Source organism: Somniosus microcephalus, chromosome 7, assembly GCF_052327205.1.
Source record: "Somniosus microcephalus isolate GS21.2 chromosome 7, FLI_Smic_1.0, whole genome shotgun sequence".
Classification (NCBI taxonomy): domain Eukaryota; kingdom Metazoa; phylum Chordata; class Chondrichthyes; order Squaliformes; family Somniosidae; genus Somniosus; species Somniosus microcephalus.
The window spans coordinates 170,333,954-170,357,364 of NC_140993.1; the positions used below are offsets into that span (position 1 = coordinate 170,333,954).

Here is a 23,411-nt window from a genome sequence, read left to right on the forward strand (position 1 = left end):
CTTTAAGAGGTGCAGACTGCCTTTAAGAGGAGCAGGCTAGCTTTAAGTAAAGCTAGCCTCACTTGAGCAATACAAACTTTGGCCACCTGATGAACGCACAGCTTGCTGATGTGCTGTCTGCACTTTTTGAACGAACACGGGCATATCTCGCATCTCGGTGTTTGCGCACATTTTTTAGCATTAGCGAATTTCTAGGTCAAGTTGTTTTATACATGGACTCTGTAACATGTTCTCTCTCATGCTCTCCCTCTCTCTTTCTATCCCCCTCTTTCTCACTGTCATTCTTGTGCACATTTTAAACAATGTCAAGAGCCCACAACAAAACTCATTGATGGCATACGTCAGAACCAAACGTCAAACTGAATTGAAAAGATAATTTTAAAACATTTATTTCCATGATCTGGGCATCGTTGGCAAGATCACATTTAATGCCCATCCTAGTTGCCCTGAGAAGGTCGTGAGCCTTCTCCTTGTAAATGCCGCCTGCAATCCTTGTGCTGAAGGTACTCCCACGATGGTGTTAAGTAGGGAATCCCAAGATTTTGACCCAGGAACGATGAAAAAATTGCAGTGCATGTCCAAGTCCGGATATTGTGTAACCTGAGGGAGAACTTGGTGTTCTTATGATCTTGATACTCTTGTCCTTCTTGGTGATAGATTCCGCTGGGGCAGGAGGGGCGGGGTGCGGTGGAGGCCCTGTCGATGTAAACCTGGTGAATTGCTCCACTGTATCCTGTAAGTAGCACATACTGCAGCTATGGGCACTTAGGGTAGAGTTTAGTGGTGGGAATGTTGATCAAGCAGATTGCTTTGTCCTGGAAGCAATCCTTCTTGAGTGTTGTTGTCACTAAACCCATCCAGGTGAGTGATGTGTATTCCATAACACTCTTGAGCCTTTTTAATGGTGAAATGGCAGTGAGGGGCCAGGAAATGGACTATGTGTTGCAAAGTACCCAGCCTCTGCCCTGTGCTTGTAGTCATGATGTTGATATGGCTGGTGCAGTTAAGCTTCTGGTCAGTGGTGACCCCCCAGGATGCTGATGTTGGGTAACTCAGCAATGGTGGTGCCATTGAATGTTAGGGCAATGTGGTTGGGCTTTATCTTGTTGGAGATGGTCATTACCTGGCACTTATGTAGCATGAATATTACCTGCCACTAGTCAGCCTGCGCCTGGATGTTGTACTACTGTAGGCTGGCATGGTCACTTCATTATCAGAGGAGTTGTGAATGGAACGAAGAGTGTAGGATTGCCAGAGAACAGCCTCACTCTTGACTTTATGATGAAGGGAAAATCTTTGATGAAGTAGCTGAAAATGGTAAAGTTAAGGAGGCTACCTTGAGGAACTCCAGCAGTGAAGCCCTGAGATTGCGATGATTGGCTTCCGACAACCATTTCCATCAGGTATGACTTCAGCCACTGGACAGTTTCTGATTTATCCCAATTGACCTCAATTTTGGTAGGGCTCCTTGGTGTCTTACTTGGGTGAATACTGCGTTGATTGGGTATTATGTAACGAGAAAGGATTAATTAGCAATCTTGTACGAGGCCCCTTGGGTCGGAGCGATCATAATATGATCGAATTCTTCATTAAGATGGAGAATGAAGTAGTCGACTCAGAGACTAGGGTCCTAAATTTAAATAAAGGAAACTACGATGGTCTGAGGCGCGAGTTGGGTAGGATTAATTGGGGAATGTCACTCAAAGGGTTGACGGTGGATAGGCAATGGCAAACATTGAAAGACCGCATGGATGAACTACAGAATTTGTTCATCCCAGTTTGGCATAAAAATAAAACAAAAAAGGTGACTCAACCGTGGCTAACAAGGGAAATTAGGGATAGCATAAGATCCAAGGAGAGAACATATAAATTGGCCAGAAAAAGCAGTAAATCTGAGGATTGGGAGCAGTTTAGGATTCAACAAAGGAGGACAAAGGGATTAATTAAGAAAGGGAAAATAGAATATGAGAGTAAGCTTGCAGGGAACATAAAAACTGACTGTAAAAGCTTTTATAGATATGTGAAGAGAAAAAGATTGGTGAAGTCAAGTGTAGGTCCCTTGCAGTCAGAATCAGGGGAATTTATAATGGGGAACAAAGAAATGGCAGACCAATTAAATACATATTTTGGTTCTGTCTTCACAAAGGAGGACACAAATAACCTCCCAGAGATGTCGGGGAACATAGGGTCTGATGAAAGGGAGGAACTGAAAGAAATCAGTATTTGTAGGGAAATGGTGTTAGGGAAATTGATGGGATTGAAGGCCGATAAATCCACAGGGCCTGATAATCTACATCCTAGGGTACTTAAGGAAGTGGCCCTAGAAATAGTTGATGCTTTGCTGATCATCTTCCAGCATTCGATGGAATCTGGAACAGTACCCATGGATTGGAGTGTAGCTAATGTTACCCCACTATTCAAAAAAGGTGGTAGAGAGAAAACGGGGCATTACAGACCGGTAAGCCTGACATCGGTAGTGGGGAAAATGCTAGAGTCCATTATAAAAGATGTAATAGCAGAGCACTTGGAAAACAGTGACAGGATCGGACAAAGCCAACATGGATTCACAAAAGGTAAATCGTGCTTGACTAATCTACTGGAATTTTTTGAGGATGTAACTGGTAAAATAGATAAGGGAGAACCAGTGGATGTGGTGTATTTGGACTTTCAGAAGGCTTTTGATAAGGTCCCGCATAAGAGATTAGCATGTAAAGTTAAGGCACATGGGACTGGGGGCAAGGTATTGACTTGGATAGAGAACTGGTTGGCAGACAGAAAGCAAAGAGTGGGACTAAACGGGTCTTTTTCCGAGTGGCAAGCAGTGACTAGTGGGGTACCGCAGGGATCGGTCCTTGGGCCCCAGCTATTCACAATATATATATATATATGATCTAGACAAGGGAACTAGATGTAATATCTCCAAATTTGCAGACGACACAAAGCCGGGTGGGCGTGTGTGCTGTGAGGAGGATGCCGAGAAACTCCAGGATGATTTGAACAGGTTGGCTGATTGGGCAAAAGCATGGCAGATACAATATAACGTGGATAAATGCAAGGTTATCCACTTTGGTGAAAAAAACCGGAAGGCAGATTATTATCTGAATGGCAATAGATTGGGAGAAGGGGAAGTGCAATGAGACCTGGGTGTCCCTGTGCACCAGTCGCTGAAGGTAAGCATGCAGGTGCAGCAGGCGGTTAAGAAGGCAAATGGCATGTTGGCCTTCGTAGCGAGAGGGTTTGAGTACAGGAACAAGGATGTCTTGCTGCAGTTGTACAGGGCCTTGGTGAGACCACATCTTGAGTATTGTGTGCAGTTTTGGTCGCCTTATCTGAGGAAGGATGTTCTTGCCATGGAAGGAGTTCAGCGAAGATTCACCAGGCTGATACCTGGGATGGCAGGAATGACGTATGAGGAGAGATTGGGTCGAGTGGGCTTGTACTCGCTGGAGTTTAGAAGAATGAGAGGGGATCTCATTGAAACTTATAAAATTCTGACAGGACTGGACAGACTAGATGCAGGAAGGATGTTTCCGATGGTCGGGGAGTCCAGAACCAGGGGTCACAGTCTAAGGATAAGGGGTGGGCCATTTAGGACAGAAATTAGGAGGAATTTCTTCATCCAGAGAGTGGTGACCCTGTGGAATTCTCTACCACAGAAGGCAGTAAAGGCCAATACATTAAATATATTCAGGAAGGAGTTGGATATATTTCTTAAGGCTAAAGGGATCAAGGGGTATGGGGAGAAAGCAGGGACCGGGTACTGAAATTGGATGATCAGCCATGGTCGCATTGAATGGCGGAGCAGGCTTGAGGGGCCGAACGGCCTACTCCTGCTCCTATCTTCTATGTCTATGTCTATGATGTGAAAGACACCTACTCTCACCTATCCCCTAGCATGTAGCTCTTGTCTGGAAGAAGCCTGTGACAAGGTTTGGAGCCTAGTAGTTTTGTCAGAATGTGTCCTGAATCTTGCCAGTAATTAACTATTTGCAAATTTGTCTTTATTTGGACCACTTTGAATTGAAAGGCTTGAACCTTTAAAAGAATCAGTTAAAACGATATCCTTCTACATCTGTAGCGCCATTTTCCACACCCCAATGTAAGTTCCTTGCATCACTGTAGGCCTGAGACTGAAGACATAGCAACAGAAATTTTGGGTTCTATGAACATAATAATAAGTTAAAACAATAGGAAGTTAATTGAACAGGATCCAGCAGAATGTATAACAAAACTATTCATTTTCAGGGTGATATGAAAAGCTACAGTCCCACATAAACCTGGCCATTTCAAGAGAACTGTAACTCCCTTTCGATCATAATTGCAATGAAATCAACAAATCCAAATCATGGCACTTTGTTTCTCTTTTCCCTCATTCTGTTGCACTTTACTATTTAATCACTGGGTAAGTCATGCCAAATGAAAAAAATAGCTGCATGTACAGGGTGCACCTGCTGCATGAGGACACAATAAACTGTTCTCATTGTTAAACTGCACTTGATTTAGATGCTTTCATTACTTGGATACAACATGAGGTGAAGTGAGTTACAAAGTGCTGTGAAATTGGCAGGCTAAAGGGCATATTTCTTACTCAGTTCCTTCTAATTAACCACTCAGTTCTGTTCAGCAGCATGGCTTAATTAGAAGCTGGCATTAGTTCTAATTGTTTGCAAATTAACAAGGCTGCATGTAAATAGTGCTAATAACTTTAATTGCACTGTAGCAGTATTCTAGTTAATAAGGTCTATGTACCATTCCCTATGTTAAGACACTGGATTTCACATTAAGGCGCTACACAAACTGTGTGTCAACGATATCATGGATTATATTAAATGTTATACACTCAGACATCTTACAGAAGTTGCTCATAGCCAAAAAATATAGTTGAGCTTTAGATGGATCAATATAGCTGATAAAGATTTTGTCCATTGCTCCTCTACAGAAACAAAAGCTGTCAATAGTCTAATTAGGCAAACTAAAGGATCGCTCCTGTGTAATGCAAGCTAGCAGCATTGACCGTTTCATTGTTTTAAAATCTTAAGATATTTAGCAGAACCGTACAGATAAAGATACATTTTCAAATAACTGCAACTTAATTTATCCTACCTGTTGTTATGTTCCAAGCTTCTTGCATTTAAATGGAAAACATGTTAGCGTGCTGATATAACAAACCCTTCCTTGCATCTGCTAGTGCTATAAGGCGTTTTGAAGCTGTGGTACGTGTTTTTAAAGCTGATGACGCTAACGAATCACAGCACAAATGACCGAATCGATGCGAAAGCAGCCACTGCTGTTTAAGAGTATCAATAAATGTACCTTTTCGCTGGAATGGATAAGTGTTGCATTTAAAAGTCATATGGATCTCTTAATTGAAAGTTAATTTTAAATCAATGAACAGAGTCATTTAAATATCGATTGCCCCTTTCAATGTGAATTGTTAACGGCTGGGTTTTGTAACAACTTTGTTTAAGATGCAATCAATAGCACACAATCAGTACATTCCATAAAAGAAAATTGACAGATGTTCTTAAAATGCCTTCTGGGTATAATAATCTTATCTACTTTCATGTATGGCTTGGAATACCCATGATCCTTCAGCTTTCCTAATGATATCTTTATATTTTAAGGATTTAAATCAGGCTTGAACTCACTTGTGCAATGGTACTGAGAGTTCAGTATGAAGACTAAGCATGGATTGGTACAACATGTGTTGTTACTGTTATGAAAAGTTATTTGCATAGTCTCCTAACAAATGAAATAGTGGATGAGTTATTAGGTTGAACAGAATAAAAAACTTTGGTTTTGTGCCGCTAGCATTTATAGGTCTTATTTGCTTATGGAATATAATATGGAATGAGTTTCAATTACTTTCAGTATCATAAAATATCACCCTGAGAGTTTAATAGAAATTGCATTCCATTCATTGAATAATATTAACTCCAGTTTTCATTCAAACTCAAGTGGTAACTGTAGAACAATGTTGCCATTGTATAAGCCATCAAACTTTAATCTTTGGAAAAAATATATGTGGAGCTTATGTAAACACATATGTCCAAATACATTGCATATTCCATTGTACATGTGATATTGTTTAGGTTTTAATGAAATGCAGATTATTATCTGAATGGCAATAGATTGGGAGAAGGAGAAGTGCAACGAGACCTGGGTGTCCTTGTGCACCAGTCGCTGAAGGTAAGCATGCAGGTGCAGCAGGCGGTTAAGAAGGCAAATGGCATGTTGGCCTTCGTAGCGAGAGGGTTTGAGTACAGGAACAAGGATGTCTTGCTGCAGTTGTACAGGGCCTTGGTGAGACCACATCTTGAGTATTGTGTGCAGTTTTGGTCGCCTTATCTGAGGAAGGATGTTCTTGCCATGGAAGGAGTTCAGCGAAGATTCACCAGGCTGATACCTGGGATGGCAGGAATGACGTATGAGGAGAGATTGGGTCGATGGGGCTTGTACTTGCTGGAGTTTAGAAGAATGAGAGGGGATCTCATTGAAACTTATAAAATTCTGACAGGACTGGACAGACTAGATGCAGGAAGGATGTTCCCGATGGTCTGGGAGTCCAGAACCAGGGGTCACAGTCTAAGGATAAGGGGTGGGCCATTTCGGACAGAAATGAGGAGGAATTTCTTCACCCAGAGAGTGGTGAACCTGTGGAATTCTCTACCACAGAAGGCAGTAGAAGCCAATTCATTAAATATATTCAAGAAGGAGTTAGATATATTTCTTAAGGCTAAAGGGATCCAGGTTTATGGGGAGAAAGCAGGGACCGGGTACTGAAATTGGATGATCAGCCATGATCGCATTGAATGGCGGAGCAGGCTCGAGGGGCCGAATGGCCTACTGCTCCTATCTTCTTATGTTTCTATGAAATAGACATTTTCTGCACGTGCTTCTGGAGCTGAATCTCAGCAATTGCTTTTATTGGCTTCTCTTCTGTGCAATTTTCCTTTCCAGAAGCAAATGTCATTGCTTCCATTAATTTGGATTTGAAGAACCAGCTCATCTAGCTAAAAGAGTACAAATTTCATTGTGGGATACTTTGTCTTGTTTAACAGAATGAGGTAAGCAAAGCTACAAGTGGCTTTCAATGTACAGTACAGCAAATAACAGGCTGATGTGACATGGCTGGATGTGGCACTGCTGCACTGCATAGCCTGTGCAAGGAGCCTCAAAGAGTGCATTGACCTGGAATTTGTGGTTATAATGATGGCAAAACTGTCAGCACACGCTGTCATTACTGTGTAAAACTGACAGCAACTTCTGGCAAACGCACATGCGCAGTTAAACACGGAAACCCAGAAGTTGCTGTCAGTGATACCCTGCTCCTCCACAGGGTCCGCTGTTGCAGTCTTCGCAGATGCAAAAATCAACACAGAATCACTGATTTGACAGAACTCCAATTTTTTACGCATTATTCGCACTGTAAAAACCATTGAAAAAGTTAAGCCTTGTTGAATGAGGTGTAACTAGTTTTTAATGGCGTACTAAGTCATAATTACTGCTGAACAACCTCTCTGACCCTGAAAAACTAATCTTATAAGTGTAGAGTGTCATTCCCTCCATTCCATGCTAAAAATTCCTTACATTTTTTACATAATAAAAATTAATATATTTTTTAAATGTTTATGATATTTCAACTTTTACCTTAATTCCGTGTATTATATTTATATTTCACTCTCAGTAAAATGATTAAAAAGTGAATGATAATCAGTGCTTTTTACTTCCTGGTTTGCTGTCTGTCAGAATTTTTCAATCTGATTGGCTGCTCGGCCTGCTTGATGACTTCACTGTTCTTGGACACCACAGATCCCCTATAGATGGTGCCAGATTGAAACTATCATCGGAATAGGGGAAATTTACACCACAGAGCCTGCTAAATCTTTGTGGGCAGCTTTCTTTGAGGTTAGCAGCGAGCACCATCCCTTCGCCACTGACTGTAAAATCTGCACCATTATGTCAGCAGCAAAGCACAAAAAGGATCAGGAAAGAACAAAAATAAGTCTTCATTCTGAAACACCTTTCAACTTTCACTGAAGTAACATATCTATTATTGTGCTGTCTTTCATTTGGTATATCAGCTCAACATGACATCTGAAAGTCTCAAATGTATGCCTTACATATCATAAAAGCCTATGGCCTAGAAATTCGGTAGGCTTAGCGCCGCATTTGAGGCGCTAGAGGGCCTAGCGCCGGAGTTATGGCCAGTTGAGAAATTCCCTGGGGCCCTAAATCGGCGTTGCACCGGTAGCGCTGCGCCGGCACCGATGACGTCATCGGTGTGCGCAGCGTCCCGGTTGCCGTGGTAACCCGGCCCCAAGCCGAAATTCAGTTGCGCCCGCCTCGCCCGTGGCAGGCGCAACTAAGACTCTGGCAACAGAGTCTTCCCCCAGTGTGCGCCGGCGCATAAAGGTGGAGCGGCGGCCGGCCGCGTTCCCGGCGGCCGCCTGCCCGCACCTCCCTTCCCGGACTCCTGCATTCCCCCCCCGTGGCCCTGATCAGTGTCTCATGCGAGCCCGGCACTTCCCCGAGGTGCCGGGCTCAGATGTCGGGTCAATCCCCCGGACAGTTGTCGGCTGCAGGCAGCTCCTCCTTAACAGGAGGAGGAGGCCTGCAGTTCCCCCGCCTGCCGCACCGCATCGGGTGCCGCAGCGGGGGATTAGCGCCGGGAAACCCAAGTTCACGCCCGTTTTGAGGCGCTAAAGGAGGGTTTTAGCGCCCGCCGCCGTCTGGGCCCGGCGCACCCGAATTTTCGTCGGGCGCTGCCGCATTACCGCTGGCGCAAACTTTCTGGCGCTACAGCCCTGGCAAGACCAGAACCCAATTTCTAGGCCTTAGTTTTTGAAGGCTAATTCCTTCTACCAAGTTGTTACCAAATTAGGAATAAAAAGTGAAATGTAGCTTTATTATTCTACTGAAGAATACATACCTTCAAAATCAAAACTCCCACAAAATTAAGGGGGTGAAATTGGGGGCCTTTGCGCCTCCCGTTAGCGCCCCCGGAGGGCGTGAACAGGGCTCAAATGGCTTTGCAACCGGGCACAGTGCTGACATCGACACCCACTATATTCGGCGGGAGTTTTGCGGCGGTGCTATGGCATTGAGCCCGATCTCCTTCGCCTGGATATCGTGACGTCATCGCCATGCGCAACGTCCCGGTAGTGCCCCAGACCTGAAATTGACCTTCGCTCCCTGCAACAGCGCTGGTCGAAAACAATGATAGCTGCAGGGGGCGTAAATTGGGCGGCCAGCTGCTTCAGGGGTGATGATTAAAGTCGCGGTGGCCGATGTAAGTAAAAGAAAAATTTACATTGTTCCAGTTTTTTCCGTGGGTTCCTGCCCGCGATCGATCAGCCTGGCACACTGCTTGAGTTTCGGGCTGATCGCACGGGATCGCGGCTGCCTTGGTGGCCCAGGTAGATACTTTTTATATTGCAAAGCCTGCAGCGATGGCCCTTCCCTTTAAGGGAGGGAAGGAGCCTTTGAACGCGGCAGCGCTGCATGGCCCAGTGTGCAGCGCTGCTGAAGTCTCCACCCCGCCTGCTGCCGATTACGCTCCAAGAAGGAAGTGGAGTGCTTGATTTAGTGCTCCACTTCCTTCCTGGAGCGAAAAACCAAATGTTTTTTAAAGTTTTGAAACATTAGCGCCTGGCGTCAATTTTCTCAACTTTTTTAAGTTACCGCCCCAAACAGGGCTATAATGATCCTTATATCTTTATGAAAATGATGATTGGTAAAGCAAAGCTTGTAATTGCAGCAGTTTGTCAATCTTCACAAATGACACATCTGCAGTTTCAAACCATGAAATAATAAACAACTTGGATTTTCTCAAATATGAAACGATTCTTTGGTAGGTTTCAACCAAAAGAAATGCAATCTTTTTTTTAAAATCCTGCAGCTAGTTCAGCATTAAAACTGTTGATTTGCTGTAAAACTTTAACTGGTGAAAAGTAAGTCTGTAGTGCTCCAACCACCTGCACCACTTCAACCCATATCGCATTATAATCACCCTTAAGGCTGCATTGTCAAGTTCATTTCACTCCATTTCTCCTTTCTTGAAAGCAATATAAAAATTGGAGATTAAAAAGAAATAATTCAGTGTCACTAGCTTATTTGCATATGAAGATGCTGTTACTAAGAAAGGGCTTGAGATTTGGCTGATAGATCTTATTTGTCTGGTAGAGTTGACCAGGGAGATAGAGCTACAGCTGGTTACTTCATTAGGTTCTCTCATTGATTGAACCCTGCTGAAGTGATGCAGCAGGCTTCACGATAACTGCTGGTAATAGAACAAAATGAATTCTTATCACAGAGATTGGAAAGGCCATTAACCTCAGCCTCCAGTGCTTTCAGAAGTTATAGACAGGAAGCTACGTGGTGACTGGTAAAACTGTTTTCTGTCTAACTACAGGTCACGTTGGAGGGCGTGTGTGAAATTTTTACCCTTCGGCTTCTACATAGATGAAACAATTAAGAGGCAGATGTTTAAAATCATCCTTTAATAAACATGGAAAAGAAGAAAAATATCAGAATGGAAGGGATTTTATCTTGATTATTTTTAATGCAATAATAATTGTTTCCATCAGGCTGGCTGTCCTGTTGCAAGAACAATGATATAAGCAATATTCACTGACAGAATATTAAGATACCATTTCCATATTTTTTTAACCTGCATGCAGTTTTAGATCAACTGCTGTTTCCCGTGCTGCTTGAGTTTGTTGAGAATAAACCCATCCATCCAAATACGTCTGCTGTAATATGGCATTGGGTGTAGGCCTTTTTTGTAATCTATACATAAAATGTGTATACTGCAAACAGATGATTGATATTTCTTTCCAGTAATGTTGTAATAACAGAATAGTTAATTATCACAATTATCCTGTTTGAACTACCATGCTAACTTCAGTATCTAAAAGTGAAAATTCTGAGGAAAAAATACTATAATCATTCAGATTAGACACCTGTGCGGTTTCAACCCTATTAAAATGCAAGTATATATTTCAACTGAGACGCAGCATGTTTGGTTGGTTCCTAGGAGCTCCTCATGAAAAATGTCTGATTAGTGGTTGCTGCCTTAATGTTCTGACCTTGAGTGAAATTGAGGCATTTGGTGATGAATGTGGTCAGTTGTGCTGTTGCTGTATTGTGCTGTGAAAAAGCATACAGTACCGATGGCTATGCACAAAATAGTTATATTTAATTCAGTTCACCCTGCTGACAGATCACAGATCACATCAGTTGTGTGCTGTTATAAGAAGGCTATCATTACTGTGACTCCTCCCCATAGATCTGGTCACTTTGGATTGAAAGATGCTTACACCAGTTAATGTAAGGGTGCAGGAGGTGGGCCACATGTCCTGTAGTTCTTTACTGTATATTATTTATATGTGGATGTTTATTTCATCTCTTTGTGGTCGTTCTTAAAATAAAGAAAACCACTTAAAACTGGCTTCCCAATTAGTAGCAAAACAATTATTTTATAAAGTGAAATGTATGAATCAAGATGAAGTATAGCTGTGAATCAAAAGTGAAAAACAGTAACACCTTCTGGTGAAAAATAATGATAGGAGTTTTGTAGATCAACAGTCAAATGTCACATGATCCATTCATTACACATTAGTTAATTAGCAGGATCCAAAACCAAACTGATCTCATGCACTGATGAGCTTAACTGTAGTGTAAAAAATTCTTGCACTGCTTGGCTTATATTATATAACTAGCCAAATACAGTACTCAGTGCAATAGCTTAATATTTGGTGAGCATAATCGATGCAATGCGTACTTTATGGCTCACTGTAAAATCTTGTTTGATAACGGTCCGGTGAAGCGCCTTGGGACTTTTTACTATGCTAAAGGTGCTATATAAATGCAAGTTGTTGTTGTAATGAACAATAGCTTTTTCTCAATAAACCAGCAGGAGTAACATCATACTTGTTAATTCTTCCGTGTGAATGATGTCATGGCTCAGAGCAGGATTATACTGACTGTTGGCATCGGCCACCAACACAAAAGCCAATAACCAAAAGCAGAATACAACCCCCACACAATATACACAATTGACACAATATACTTCTAAATAATGGAAAATATGGGGGAGGGATTTCAAGGCTGTAATCTAATTGAATAGTTTAAATGATTGTTTTAAACTGCTTGAGTCCATTCTCATGGTTGATGACATCGTCTGAACCTTAAATTAGATTACAGCTTTGTAATCACTCCCAGGTATCCTTTATTTTCTGTAAGAAATGGCTAAAATGGATACATTCATTTCATGGGGTTTCAATTTTTCAGTCTGATGTATAACACACATTATTAGCATATGAGCTATAGAAATACAAAACAAAATTAGCATTAGAAAAAATCAACGATAAATATAAGTAAGTAGGCTGTTTGAAGCTATAGATTTCTGGAGCAAGTTGGGGTAGAAATGCCTCTGTGCACTACTTTAAGATAATTGGTTAATGCTTTCAGGTGACATTCCACTGTTCACTGTTTTAACTAAACGGTGGGTTAATAACGTTGCTAAATTAGCAAACAGAAGAATTTCACACAAAAGCATTAACCAATTTCTTAAAAATAGCACATAGTGGAATTGCTAACCCATATTTGTCTCTGGAACTTTCTAAGCATAAATCAACAGAGTCATACAGTGTAATGGTGGGAGGAAGGTGCTGTTATGGTTTTCTTTAAGAATTGGTTAAGAAAAAACATAAAGGCTCCATAAGTCTGAAACAGGTATCTTCTGCCATAAACTATTCTAAAAGAAAAATACATTTTTATTAGACATTTTTTATTGCTTTGGTTCAACAAAGTGGGTGGAATTCTGTTGAATTTAATGATGTAAACACTCTTGCTCCTTAGTCACTTTAGACTATCTAGATATATATTCATTAGCAGCTGCAGACTTTTTTCTACACAAAGGGCTGGATTGTCATTGAGGAGGCAGGTAGGAGGCGGGACTACAATTTTTGGGGTTGTAGTCCCGCCATCATCGAGTTATAGCCAACCTACGTGATTTTGACTTGATTGACCTTGTTGAGCTCGCCCAGTGGACTCAGCAGGCCAATTAAGGGCCACCTGGCAACCGGTGACATCACAGATTGAAATTTCATCTGTCAAGACCTTTTGACAGATGAAATATCAGCGTTTCACAGCTGTTTGAAGCTGTCAAACACTGACAATCTGTACTCCAGGTTAATTCCTTCCTCTCAGGATGATTTAGAGATCTACCCGGAACAGAAAGCAGAGGCTGCAGATTTTGACAGCTGGCGGCTATTCTGCTTTCTGTGCCGGTGAGATGAGGGACTCCCGAGACCTGAAGGAAGGAAGGAAAGCTGTAAAGGTAAGTAAAGGTTAGTAGAACTTCTTTAAACACTTTACACAGACCAAACACACTTACCTCTGCACTCATGCACCCATCACTCACCATCTCGAACCCTCCAAGCCCTTCATCCCGACGGCCAGCCTCGCTAACTTGCCGTGGTTTGGAGCCATCGGGAATCCCACATTTCAACAATGAAAATAGGGATTAGGCTAAAAACTGCCTGTTAACTACCTGTTAACAGGCAGCTAATTGGCACTAATCCCCTTCCCACCTCGGGGAGGCACGTCCCAGTGCGTGGCGGGTACCCGCCTCCTTTGAAACTGGCATGGAGGTGGGTTGGGGGCGGGATGGGGTCGGGACCCCCGATTTCGGGATTTTAAACGCCCACACGCCTCCAATCCCGACTCCACGGCCCAGTGAAAATCCAGCCCAAAGTCTCCCCATATATTACCAGTACAACAGATATGTTGAGCATAGCTTTTGTAAACAGAACCTGAGATAGGTATGCTTTCCTTAATAATAATATTCTAGATCACCTAATTCCTCAGCTCATAAAATAAGAACATAAGAAGTAGTAACAGGAGTCAGCCATTTGGCCCTTCCATTCAATAAGATCATGGCTGATCTTCTACCTCATCTCCACTTTCCTGCACTATCCCCATATCCTTTGATTCCTTTAATATTCAAAAATCTATCACTTTCTGTCTTGAATATTCTCAACGACTGGGCCTCCACAGCCCTCTGGGGTAAAGAATTCCAAAGATTCACCACCCTCTGAGTGAAGAAATTTCTCCTCATCTCTGACCCCTTATTCTGAGACTGTGACTTCTGGCTCTAGACTCCCCAGCCAGGGGAAACATCCTCCCTGCATCTACCCTGTCAAGCCCTGTAAGAATTTTGTATGTTTCAATGAGATCGCCTCTCATTCTTTTAAACTCTAGAGAATGTAGGCCTAGTCTACTCAATCTATCCTCATAGGACAATCCCCCCATCCCAGGAACCAGTCTAGTGAACCTTCATTGCACTCCCTCTATGGCAAGTATATCCTTCCTTAGGTAAGGAGACCACAATACTCCAGGTGTGGTCTCACCAGGGCCCTATATAATTGCAGTAAGACGTCTTTACTCTTATATTCAAATCCACTTGTAATAAAGGCCAACATACCATTTACTTTACTAATTGCTTGCTGCACCTGCATGTTAACTTTCAGTGATTTGTGTACAAGGACACCCAGGTCCCTCTGAACACCAACATTTCCCAATCTCTCACCATTTAAAAAATACTCTGCTTTTCTATTTTTCCTACCAAACTCAATCGATAGTTGCTTAGGTTATCAAAGTTGTGACCTGTGAATGGAGCCCATTTCCCAGGGTACTGTTTTGTCACTCTGCTCTGGGGCTATGACAATGGCATTAATGCAATACTGTAGCGTACTAAAATTAAGAGTAATCTCCAGTTTGTGTTAATATTGGTGTCAGCTTCTGCTTTTGAATCTTACTGTTGTGTACTGATTTCTGTGACTTCTTCCACAAATATATCACTGAAGGCAATCAAGCACTGACTTGCATGGGCCACAACAAAAATGTGAAGTATGTATTCAGTATCTTGTGATATCAAATCCTATCTGTATGTATGTGTGTGCTCATTTATCTCATTTACCCACTCCCCCTTATATTTATGTTTACGGTCTTTCATTCAGGTAAAGGAAATAATTTTGGAGTGCCTAGGAATATTATTCTATGATAATGGCACTGACATGTCTTTCAGTAGTAGCAGGTGTGCAGGTTTTGTGGATCTAGAGCCCATTGCTCTCAATATTCTCTTCCTACAATATTATCAAAAATCCTCTTGTGGTAAAATGCATTTTTTTAAAAGCCACTGGCAGGGCGCATGTCTACATTATTAGCAACTGTGGACCTGGCATTGCAGCAGTACCACACCCTTTCTATTGGATCTAACCAAGGTTTCCTTTGGACAGATAGAATTTTTTTTCTTACAGATCAAATTTATTTTGGGTGCTGCCACAAATATCACATTCACATGAGTACCTAATGAAGTCTTGACATTTATCAGTCATGCAAAACTGGCAAATTATGGATGATCTCCCAGGGTACCTATGAGGCCTAGGGGTAAACTTTGACTTTGTCAATAGTGTAAAACAAGTGATAGCGAATCGGCAGTCTGATTTACACCTCTCCCGATTTTTATTTCCATTGAAATCGGGAGAGATGTAAAATGGGCTCCGTTTTATACTATCAACAACAACAACAACAACTTGTATTTATATAGCACCTTTAACATAGTATAATGTTCCAAGGCGCTTCACAGGAGTATTAAAAAACAAAAAATTTGACACCGAGCCACATAAGGAGAAATTAGGGCAGGTGACCAAAAGCTTGGTCAAAGAGGTAGGTTTTAAGGTGCATCTTAAAGGAGGAAAGAGAGGTAGCGAGGCGGAGAGATTTAGGCAGGGAATTCCAGAGCTTAGGGCCTGGGCAACAGAAGGCACGGCCACCAATGATTGAGCAATTATAATCAGGGATGCGCAAGAGGGCAGAGAGGAGTGTAGATATCTCGGGGGGGTGGGGGGGGGGGTTGTGGGGCTGAAGGAGATTATCTGGGGGGGGGGGGCAAGGCCATGGAGGGATTTGAAAACAAGGATGAGAATTTTGGAATCGATGCGTTGCTTAACCAGGAGCCAATGTAGGTCAGAGAGCACAGGGGTGATGGGTGAACGGGACTTGGTGCGAGTTAGGACATGGGCAGCTGAGTTTTGAGTGACCTCATGTTTACGTAGGGTAGAATGTAGGAGGCCAGCCAGGAGTGCATTGGAATAGTCAAGTCTAGAGGTAACAAAGGCATGGATGAGGGTTTCAGCAGCGGATGAGCTGAGGCAAGGGTGATGTTACAGAGGTGGAAATAGGCAGTCTTAGTTATGCTGCGGATATGTGGTCGGAAGCACATTTCAGGGTCAAATATGACACCAAGGTTGCGAACAGTGTGGTTCAGCCTCAGGCAGATGTTAGGGAGAAAAAGATTGCGCAGAAGATCAAAATCATATCCCTTTTCCCCCCCAAAATCAATGTAAAGTATTCAATGAAACTGAACGCAATGACTCAAAACTTGTTTTTGTTTGCATTTGGAACAACTGTGCTATGATTATTATACAGCAAACCTACTATGATCGTAGGTGACTGAAGTAGGATTGAAAATCATTTGTGGATTTTGTTGTCAGCAGTAGTGCATCTCAGTTTAGGTTTACATAGAATACGTTCTATATCCCATCCTCAATAAGAATCAGTCACACACAATAGACTTCATCTATTCTAAGACTACCGAACTTTCGCTGCATTGTTTTTTAGGTCAGGTTTCATGATATTGTTACAGGATATTTGCTATGGCATGAACTTCATTATAATCCACATAATGCACAGCTACCAAAAACCATGCCATAATGCGGGTGAGATATATCCTAGTAGTAATGCTTTTAACTTTGACACGGAACCTGATAGTTTTGTCAGCATGTCAGAGGTTTTTGTCCTTAAGTCATTATTACTTACCCATAAGCAGAAGGAGGCAGGGTTTGATCTCAGAGATTCCTGAAAGAGACTGAAAGCTGCTGCTTGGGCAGTTGAGGCCTAACATCAGGGTGCAGCATTCTGAGTGGTTAAAGTGACAAAATTAGAGCAGAGAACAGTAATGAAATCTCATCTCTGGAGACAGAGAGACTACGTGTGAAATGGAGGATTTCACACTAAAAGTGTTCTTTTTTTTAGTATTTGTAAAAGATAATCACAACTTCTGGGATCTTTCCTTATTAGTCCATAACCTTTATTATAAATTAAGTATGTTTTGAATTTTCTGCTTTATCTTATAAATCCTTTGTCCATCATTAAGTTAACATTTTCTTTGGCTAAAAACTGTGACTCTGTTTTTAATTAATGAATTGTAGGGGGAGGCACTTAAAGCTAGTAGTTGAGCGGGAATGTTCATTCAGAGGGTCAGAATTCAGAGCCATTTTCATTTGAAGATGATATTTGAACTTGCTTCCCCTCAGAGAGCTTTTGTACTGTATATGGTGGAAGAAGAAGGCTCTTGCTCTTGACCCTGGATAGATCCATTTGGAATACTAGAGTGTTCCATCTATCAAGGGGAGGGGGGGGGGGCCTTGCGTGTAGTGCAAAATATTATGAATCATTTTAATTAAAGCTTAGTGGGCTTTAGACATTAATTGTGGTTATCCTCCAAACAGCATGTGCAAAATATGGATTTAAAACATTGAACTGATTAGAACTAGATTCTTATATCTCCTTGTTAAAATGTATTAGACACGTTATTTTTATTCTGATGTTTAATGCTCAATGCCGTTAGCATAATCTCCATAATATACATTTTAGCCTTTTTCTGTCAAAAATGTTGTTCAAAGCCACCTTTTTCTGTGCATTTCATATCAAGAATAAAACTGAAATTTAAACTGTGTTAGTTTTCCAGAGTAAAGTAGATTAGGAAAAGAATTATTGTTCAAGCATAGCTTATGATATTCGGCACAACTGTGAGAATGTAATATATCTGTTACAAAAAGACAGTTAAAAATATCATTGAACTCACTTTGGAGATCACCTAACCCTGGAGTTTCTGCTAATTAATTTTGATTATAATTAAGAAAAGCTATAACTCCAACATTCGGCATGGCACTGTGCCCATTTTTACCACAGCATGTAATAAACCTTGTGCATTAAAAAGTACCCTGAGCTCTATTTAGACCCTGTGGCCTTGAAAGTCTCACATTTTCTAATGAGAAATGTATTAGGCAAATAGACTGCCATGTCCTCCTTCAGCCATTAATTTGATACACTTTAGTCTTTTCCTTGTAGCCAGGGAAATATTACTCAACAATCATTCTTTTTAATTTCTGCAGTACATGATCTCACATTTAGTAGTAGAGGCAATGAGAAAAATCAGGGCATTTTTTCATAGGAAAAGATGTAAAAACTGTGCATACTTTGTTATCAAACCAGATAGGATTTTTTTTCTGTGGAATTTATATCTTAATCAAAATATACTACAAGCAAGGTTTAACATTTTGCTGCACGTAGGAGTCTAATTGAAATATTACTGTAGGCCTGTCTCAGGGTTTAAAATATATAATTTTCTATAAACAGCTTCTAGTTTCTAACAAGCCTCTGTTGTTCTTTTACAAATATTTTCTTTTTGCTGCATTCAAGCAAATAGAAAGGTAAAAGGATAAAAATATGTATCTGGCGGACAGTTTACCTCAGAGGATTATTTGTTTGTGGCACATTGGAACTCTCTAAAGTTATAGCCTCAGCACTGCTGTTTGCTATTAAGTTGATGGGGAGAGTCTATCCCGCAGTTGCTCTGTGCTGCTGACACAAAGTCTTTGTTCCCGTTCAGATTAGTCAAACTGTTGTGAGGGTCAGGCCAGGGTCAGACTCCATGATGATGTATAGGAGAACATGTCTGGGAATTTCTCTCGCTCTTAAAACACATACCAGAAAGGCAGAAGAGGGCCGAACAAACTGACTGATGAGACCCAGATGATAGTCACTCTTACTAGGTTCATAATTTGCCTTTTAACACACCATGTTTTATTAATGTGTGCCGTGATAGCCTTGAAAATTTCATGTCCCCCGAAGGTAAGGACACTCCATGACACTTCATTTCCTCGCCCACGGGAAATGGGTCAGTAAATCCAGTGAAAGAACAATGCATAAATTCTCAAGGATGAGAAAGAAAGGTCTTTCACAAGCTTTCTAAGGTTGTAGGGCCCGACACTGGATAGGAGCTGTGTGTGCACTTGGCATTAACACAGCCCTATCAGGTCATGATCACAGACTCTCAGCAGCCCGAACTGCGCTCCCCTACCACCTTTACAAATACAGCCTTGTCCACCTACTGCGACCAGCAAGCTTGCAGAGTCACCACTTTGATTAACAATCAAGATCGGTAAAATACTGAAATGCTACCATAGAGACAAATAAGGGGGAGTAGATGCAGTCCAATAGAGTTTGGAAACCAATTCTAATCAATCTGAAGCGGGTTAATCTGTGCACATCAAGGTACAAATCAATTTAGATCAATCTGTTTTTAACACACCCTTGAGATGGATTAAAAGAGATCAGTTTAAAATGATCCCATTTCTTGCCTTTGTGTAAAGGCAAAATCTACTCCTATCATATCTAATACATATACAGCAAATAAATTGAATTGATTTCAAATTGAAAAATAAAATTAAACAACCTGTACCTGTATGTAAAAGCAAACATAGTATTTTATATCCCGTAGAACGTTTTTAATCCACTGATTGAGCACAGCACTCAGGTTTATTATTTCTGCATTTCAGAATTTTGGAATGCTGTCACCCAAAAGCCATCTTAGTGCTAAACTAGCAATTTTTGTAACCAGCTGCTGCATATGACAGGGAATATATCATCCTGCTGTCAGAACACTATCAATAAAACATAGCATTCAGAGTGCGCTCATTTTTCCCCCTTCAATCACTATAGCATTTGCAATGAAAATGTTATGTTATATTTATTCCTAAGCTGATGTGTTGTGCTTAAATGTAAAATGGTATAGTAATATGGGACTTAAGGGGTTAACTTGTCTTAGTCAGTTAACAAAAGCATTGCTTATCAAACAAGAGCTGGGGGATGATATGTCAGTGTGCTTGGGACCTGTTCGCCTCCTCAGGGTCAATTCTTATGGTTATTAAGATTTTATGAATCTGATGAGTGCAGTCTTTTGCTTTGACCGACAGGATACTGTGCCATTTTCTTTCCATCTCCTAATTTGTTTAATTCCTACCGGGACCTACAAATATGATTTTTATTTTGCAATGCAATGAACGCAGCATGCAGTGCTGTGGGAGTTGCGGGCCTGGTTATCTGGCATTACTCAGACTGCTAAAAATTCATTAAAATGTGACATCAACACAGTGAGAGACAAATGATCACAGGATGAAAAGGAACAGTGGGCATTTCATGGATTAGTGCTGCATAACCCGAGCCATGCAGCTAACTGCATAAACAGATTAATCCAGCACAATACATAACTATTTAAATTGGTGTCAGCTTTTGCATTTATAGATTTGGCTATAGATATAGATGGAGGTATGCAATGTAATCTGTCTTTAGCAAGCATTTTAAATGGGTGTCAACTGTATGCTAGTTGAGAGAATATTACATTTGTATCTAAAAGAGTGCCCCCTATAGGTAGTCATCTTTTCTAAAATGAATCATACATTCTCCAATCAATACAGAATGACCAAAAAGCTAAATTAGTTCAATTTTCTACTGTGGCATTCACTAAATGTTGTGCTTGACTATATTCAATTATATATTTGTTAATAAAATCCTGCATACAATTTTCTATTATCACTTATATCAACAGATGTAGATATGTGTTTTATAATCATTTTTATGATTGTTGTGAGAAACATCTAAAGTTCAACATTACTTGAATTTTGCATCCACATATGCAATTAAATACATTACTTTAGATTTACAAGTGGTGAATAGTATTTTACTTGGATAATAGTTAACATTCCAATGCAGAGTAAAAGCTTTGAAATTAGTACTGAACAGCATATGCTGTATTTTTTATTTTTTACTATCTGTGAAGTACAAAGTACAGAATACAGTAAATGTTTCTCCTAAACAAATCGTGCACAGTTTGTAATCTGCTATCCTAATCTCCCATATATTTTTAATTGCAGACGAGCAGAGTGAAGACTCTGAAGGACCTGGTAAAACCACTGTTCCAGCTGCTGCTACTGATAACAAGGACACAAGTGAAAAAGACAACAAAGAAAACAAGAAGTCTGACAAAAACTCTGGTAATACTTGTAGATTTTGTCATTTTTCCATATTAAATTTTCTTTGATCTTAATATTATTTGCTCAATTCCCCTCCCCTGTCTCAATCATGTTCATCACATGTGTGTTTTACATGTGATTTCTATCAGTAGCCTCACGCTGACCTATTTTTAATCATAACCATCTGACAGGATAGATGTGGATAAGTTGAAGAATATTACAGAATGGCCAGTGAGATTATTTTTTAATCAAATAAGTTTGCGTGCTTGTAATTTTAAGCGCCTTTCATTAATCTTTGCTGTACTTGTGATTCCTCTGATGACATATTAATTTTGTTTAAGCTCAGGATTAGATACCAATCATGTATTTTTTCCATTATGGTGAGGCATATCAGTATCGCTGACCAGAGGCCTTTCAGTCTACTTTTTTTTGTCATTTTCCTTAGTAATACAAAGCAGCCTTCTCTACCTGAGCAATAAATTCTAAATTAATGCTTTTTGCAGAAATTGTCCTGCTTTAATCGCATCTTGCATAAAACCAGCATCTGGTATAAATACCACAGGCTCCTTTCTCTATTTTACTTGGCAGATATTGCAGGGTGCATGATTTGCTGTTTTTTTTCTTAGTTTGTATTTTTTTGAGTTTTGTATCAAAGAGAAAACTGCAGTCAAAAAATAGTATTACGTTAGCTGTCTTTTTAGGCGCGTTAGGCACAGTCACATTATGTTGGATGCGGTAAAGCAGAAGCAGTGAAATAGGTTAAAGAGTATTGGTTCCAGGTAGTCATATGTTTTTTTTATACCCAGAAGACATGAACTCCAAAATGAGTCTGTGAAAATAAATACACACAATTTTTTTTTAAAAGGAAACTCCACTGCTTTACATGAAGATTAAAAAGGGAATTTTAGTAAGCATATTACAATTGGTATCTTTATTTGCACCACTGCTACTAGGCAGTTTCAATTCTGGCCAATTGATTGTGCATCAGGAAAATAGATCTTCACTTTTCAGTTTAATTTTCACAATTTCAAAATCACTCCAGCTTATACAATATGGGCCTCAGTAAAATAAAACCCAGTTTTATTAGTAGCTAAACCCTTGTCATTTTTTTCCAGCATTAGAGTACTTGTGTCGCCATGTTTTTGCGTACATTCATTTATCGCAGTAATTGGTACATTGGAATAATCAGGAAGCAGAATTCAAGTACAAGTAGCTTTTACTGGGCCGAAAATTCATCTGGAGAAGCAGAACTCACCAATATCTCATTTATATTGTCGTTTTAATCTAGTGTCACTTTAGATTAATTATAATCAAAATTACATTTTCAATGCAAATGTATTAATCTGGATAAACTCCAGATTAGTTCTACACTGCATAGATGTAATGTGTTCTCTGACATGGCTTAAGGGAACAGTTTTAATAATACAGTAAACACAAGTAAGATGTAAATTAACCTACATTATTCCAAGCAAAATTACCAATAGATATATCTTCGTTTGTGAGCAGGCTTTCCTTATTCACAAACATGAATTTCTTTTTATTATTTGAATATCATTTAGGCATGCACTAAGAAGTGAAATTATAATTCCTGATTGGTGCAGTGAAATAAAAATAAGACATCAGAATTATTAAGCAACAAATCTGATTGTTTAACCAGTTTTCTTCATTGCTATTGAGAGGCTTTGTAAAAAAATACTGCAAAAAGTATTCTTATCCAACTGTCGGCATACTAGTGCAAAGTTTAAGCTTAGGGCTTGATGCATGACTTAGTTTGACATTTAAATGCTGCCATTTGAACTATGGGTCAGTAATGGTTAACCTACTTTTCCATCTCTGTATTTCACATCAATGACAAGAGATGTAAAATGTAATGGAAAAGCACTACGTCTGCTATTGTATTCTATTTAACTCATGTCATTTAAATGTTTGAGACCAATTAACTCATGATGGACTGTAGTAGAGATTTAGCAATAAAATTCACATTGAAACAAATTTTTAATTTTAGAAATTGTATTTTAGTAATGCTGTGGATTGAGATACATTCTGTGGATCAGAAAATGTCTATAATTTTACAGTCAGCACTTAAAATGTACAGAATGTTACAATTGAAGGTTAAATACAAAAGAATGAATGTGCATTTTTGAAAGCCAAAAATACAGTACTGAAAGCATTAAATTAAAGTTGCATGAGATGAATACCTTGTAAATATGAAATTTGTGATGCTGTAACTTTAGTTAATACATTCAG

General features: G+C 40.2%; 1 protein-coding gene across 4 annotated transcripts in view; it reads left to right on the forward strand.

The window, feature by feature from the left end:
• Window positions 1-23,411, forward strand: part of zfhx4 (zinc finger homeobox 4) — a 354,106-nt gene that overhangs the window by 281,775 nt on the left and 48,920 nt on the right. For all 4 annotated transcript variants that reach the window (XR_015079025.1, XM_085993199.1, XM_085993198.1 and 1 more), the window contains exon 5: window positions 21,066-21,185. Coding sequence is in view for 3 of the 4 variants with exons in the window: in XM_085993199.1 (XP_085849325.1) it covers window positions 21,066-21,185 (120 nt within the window). In the remaining variant the exon portion in view is untranslated. The remainder of the gene's footprint in view (window positions 1-21,065; window positions 21,186-23,411) is intronic.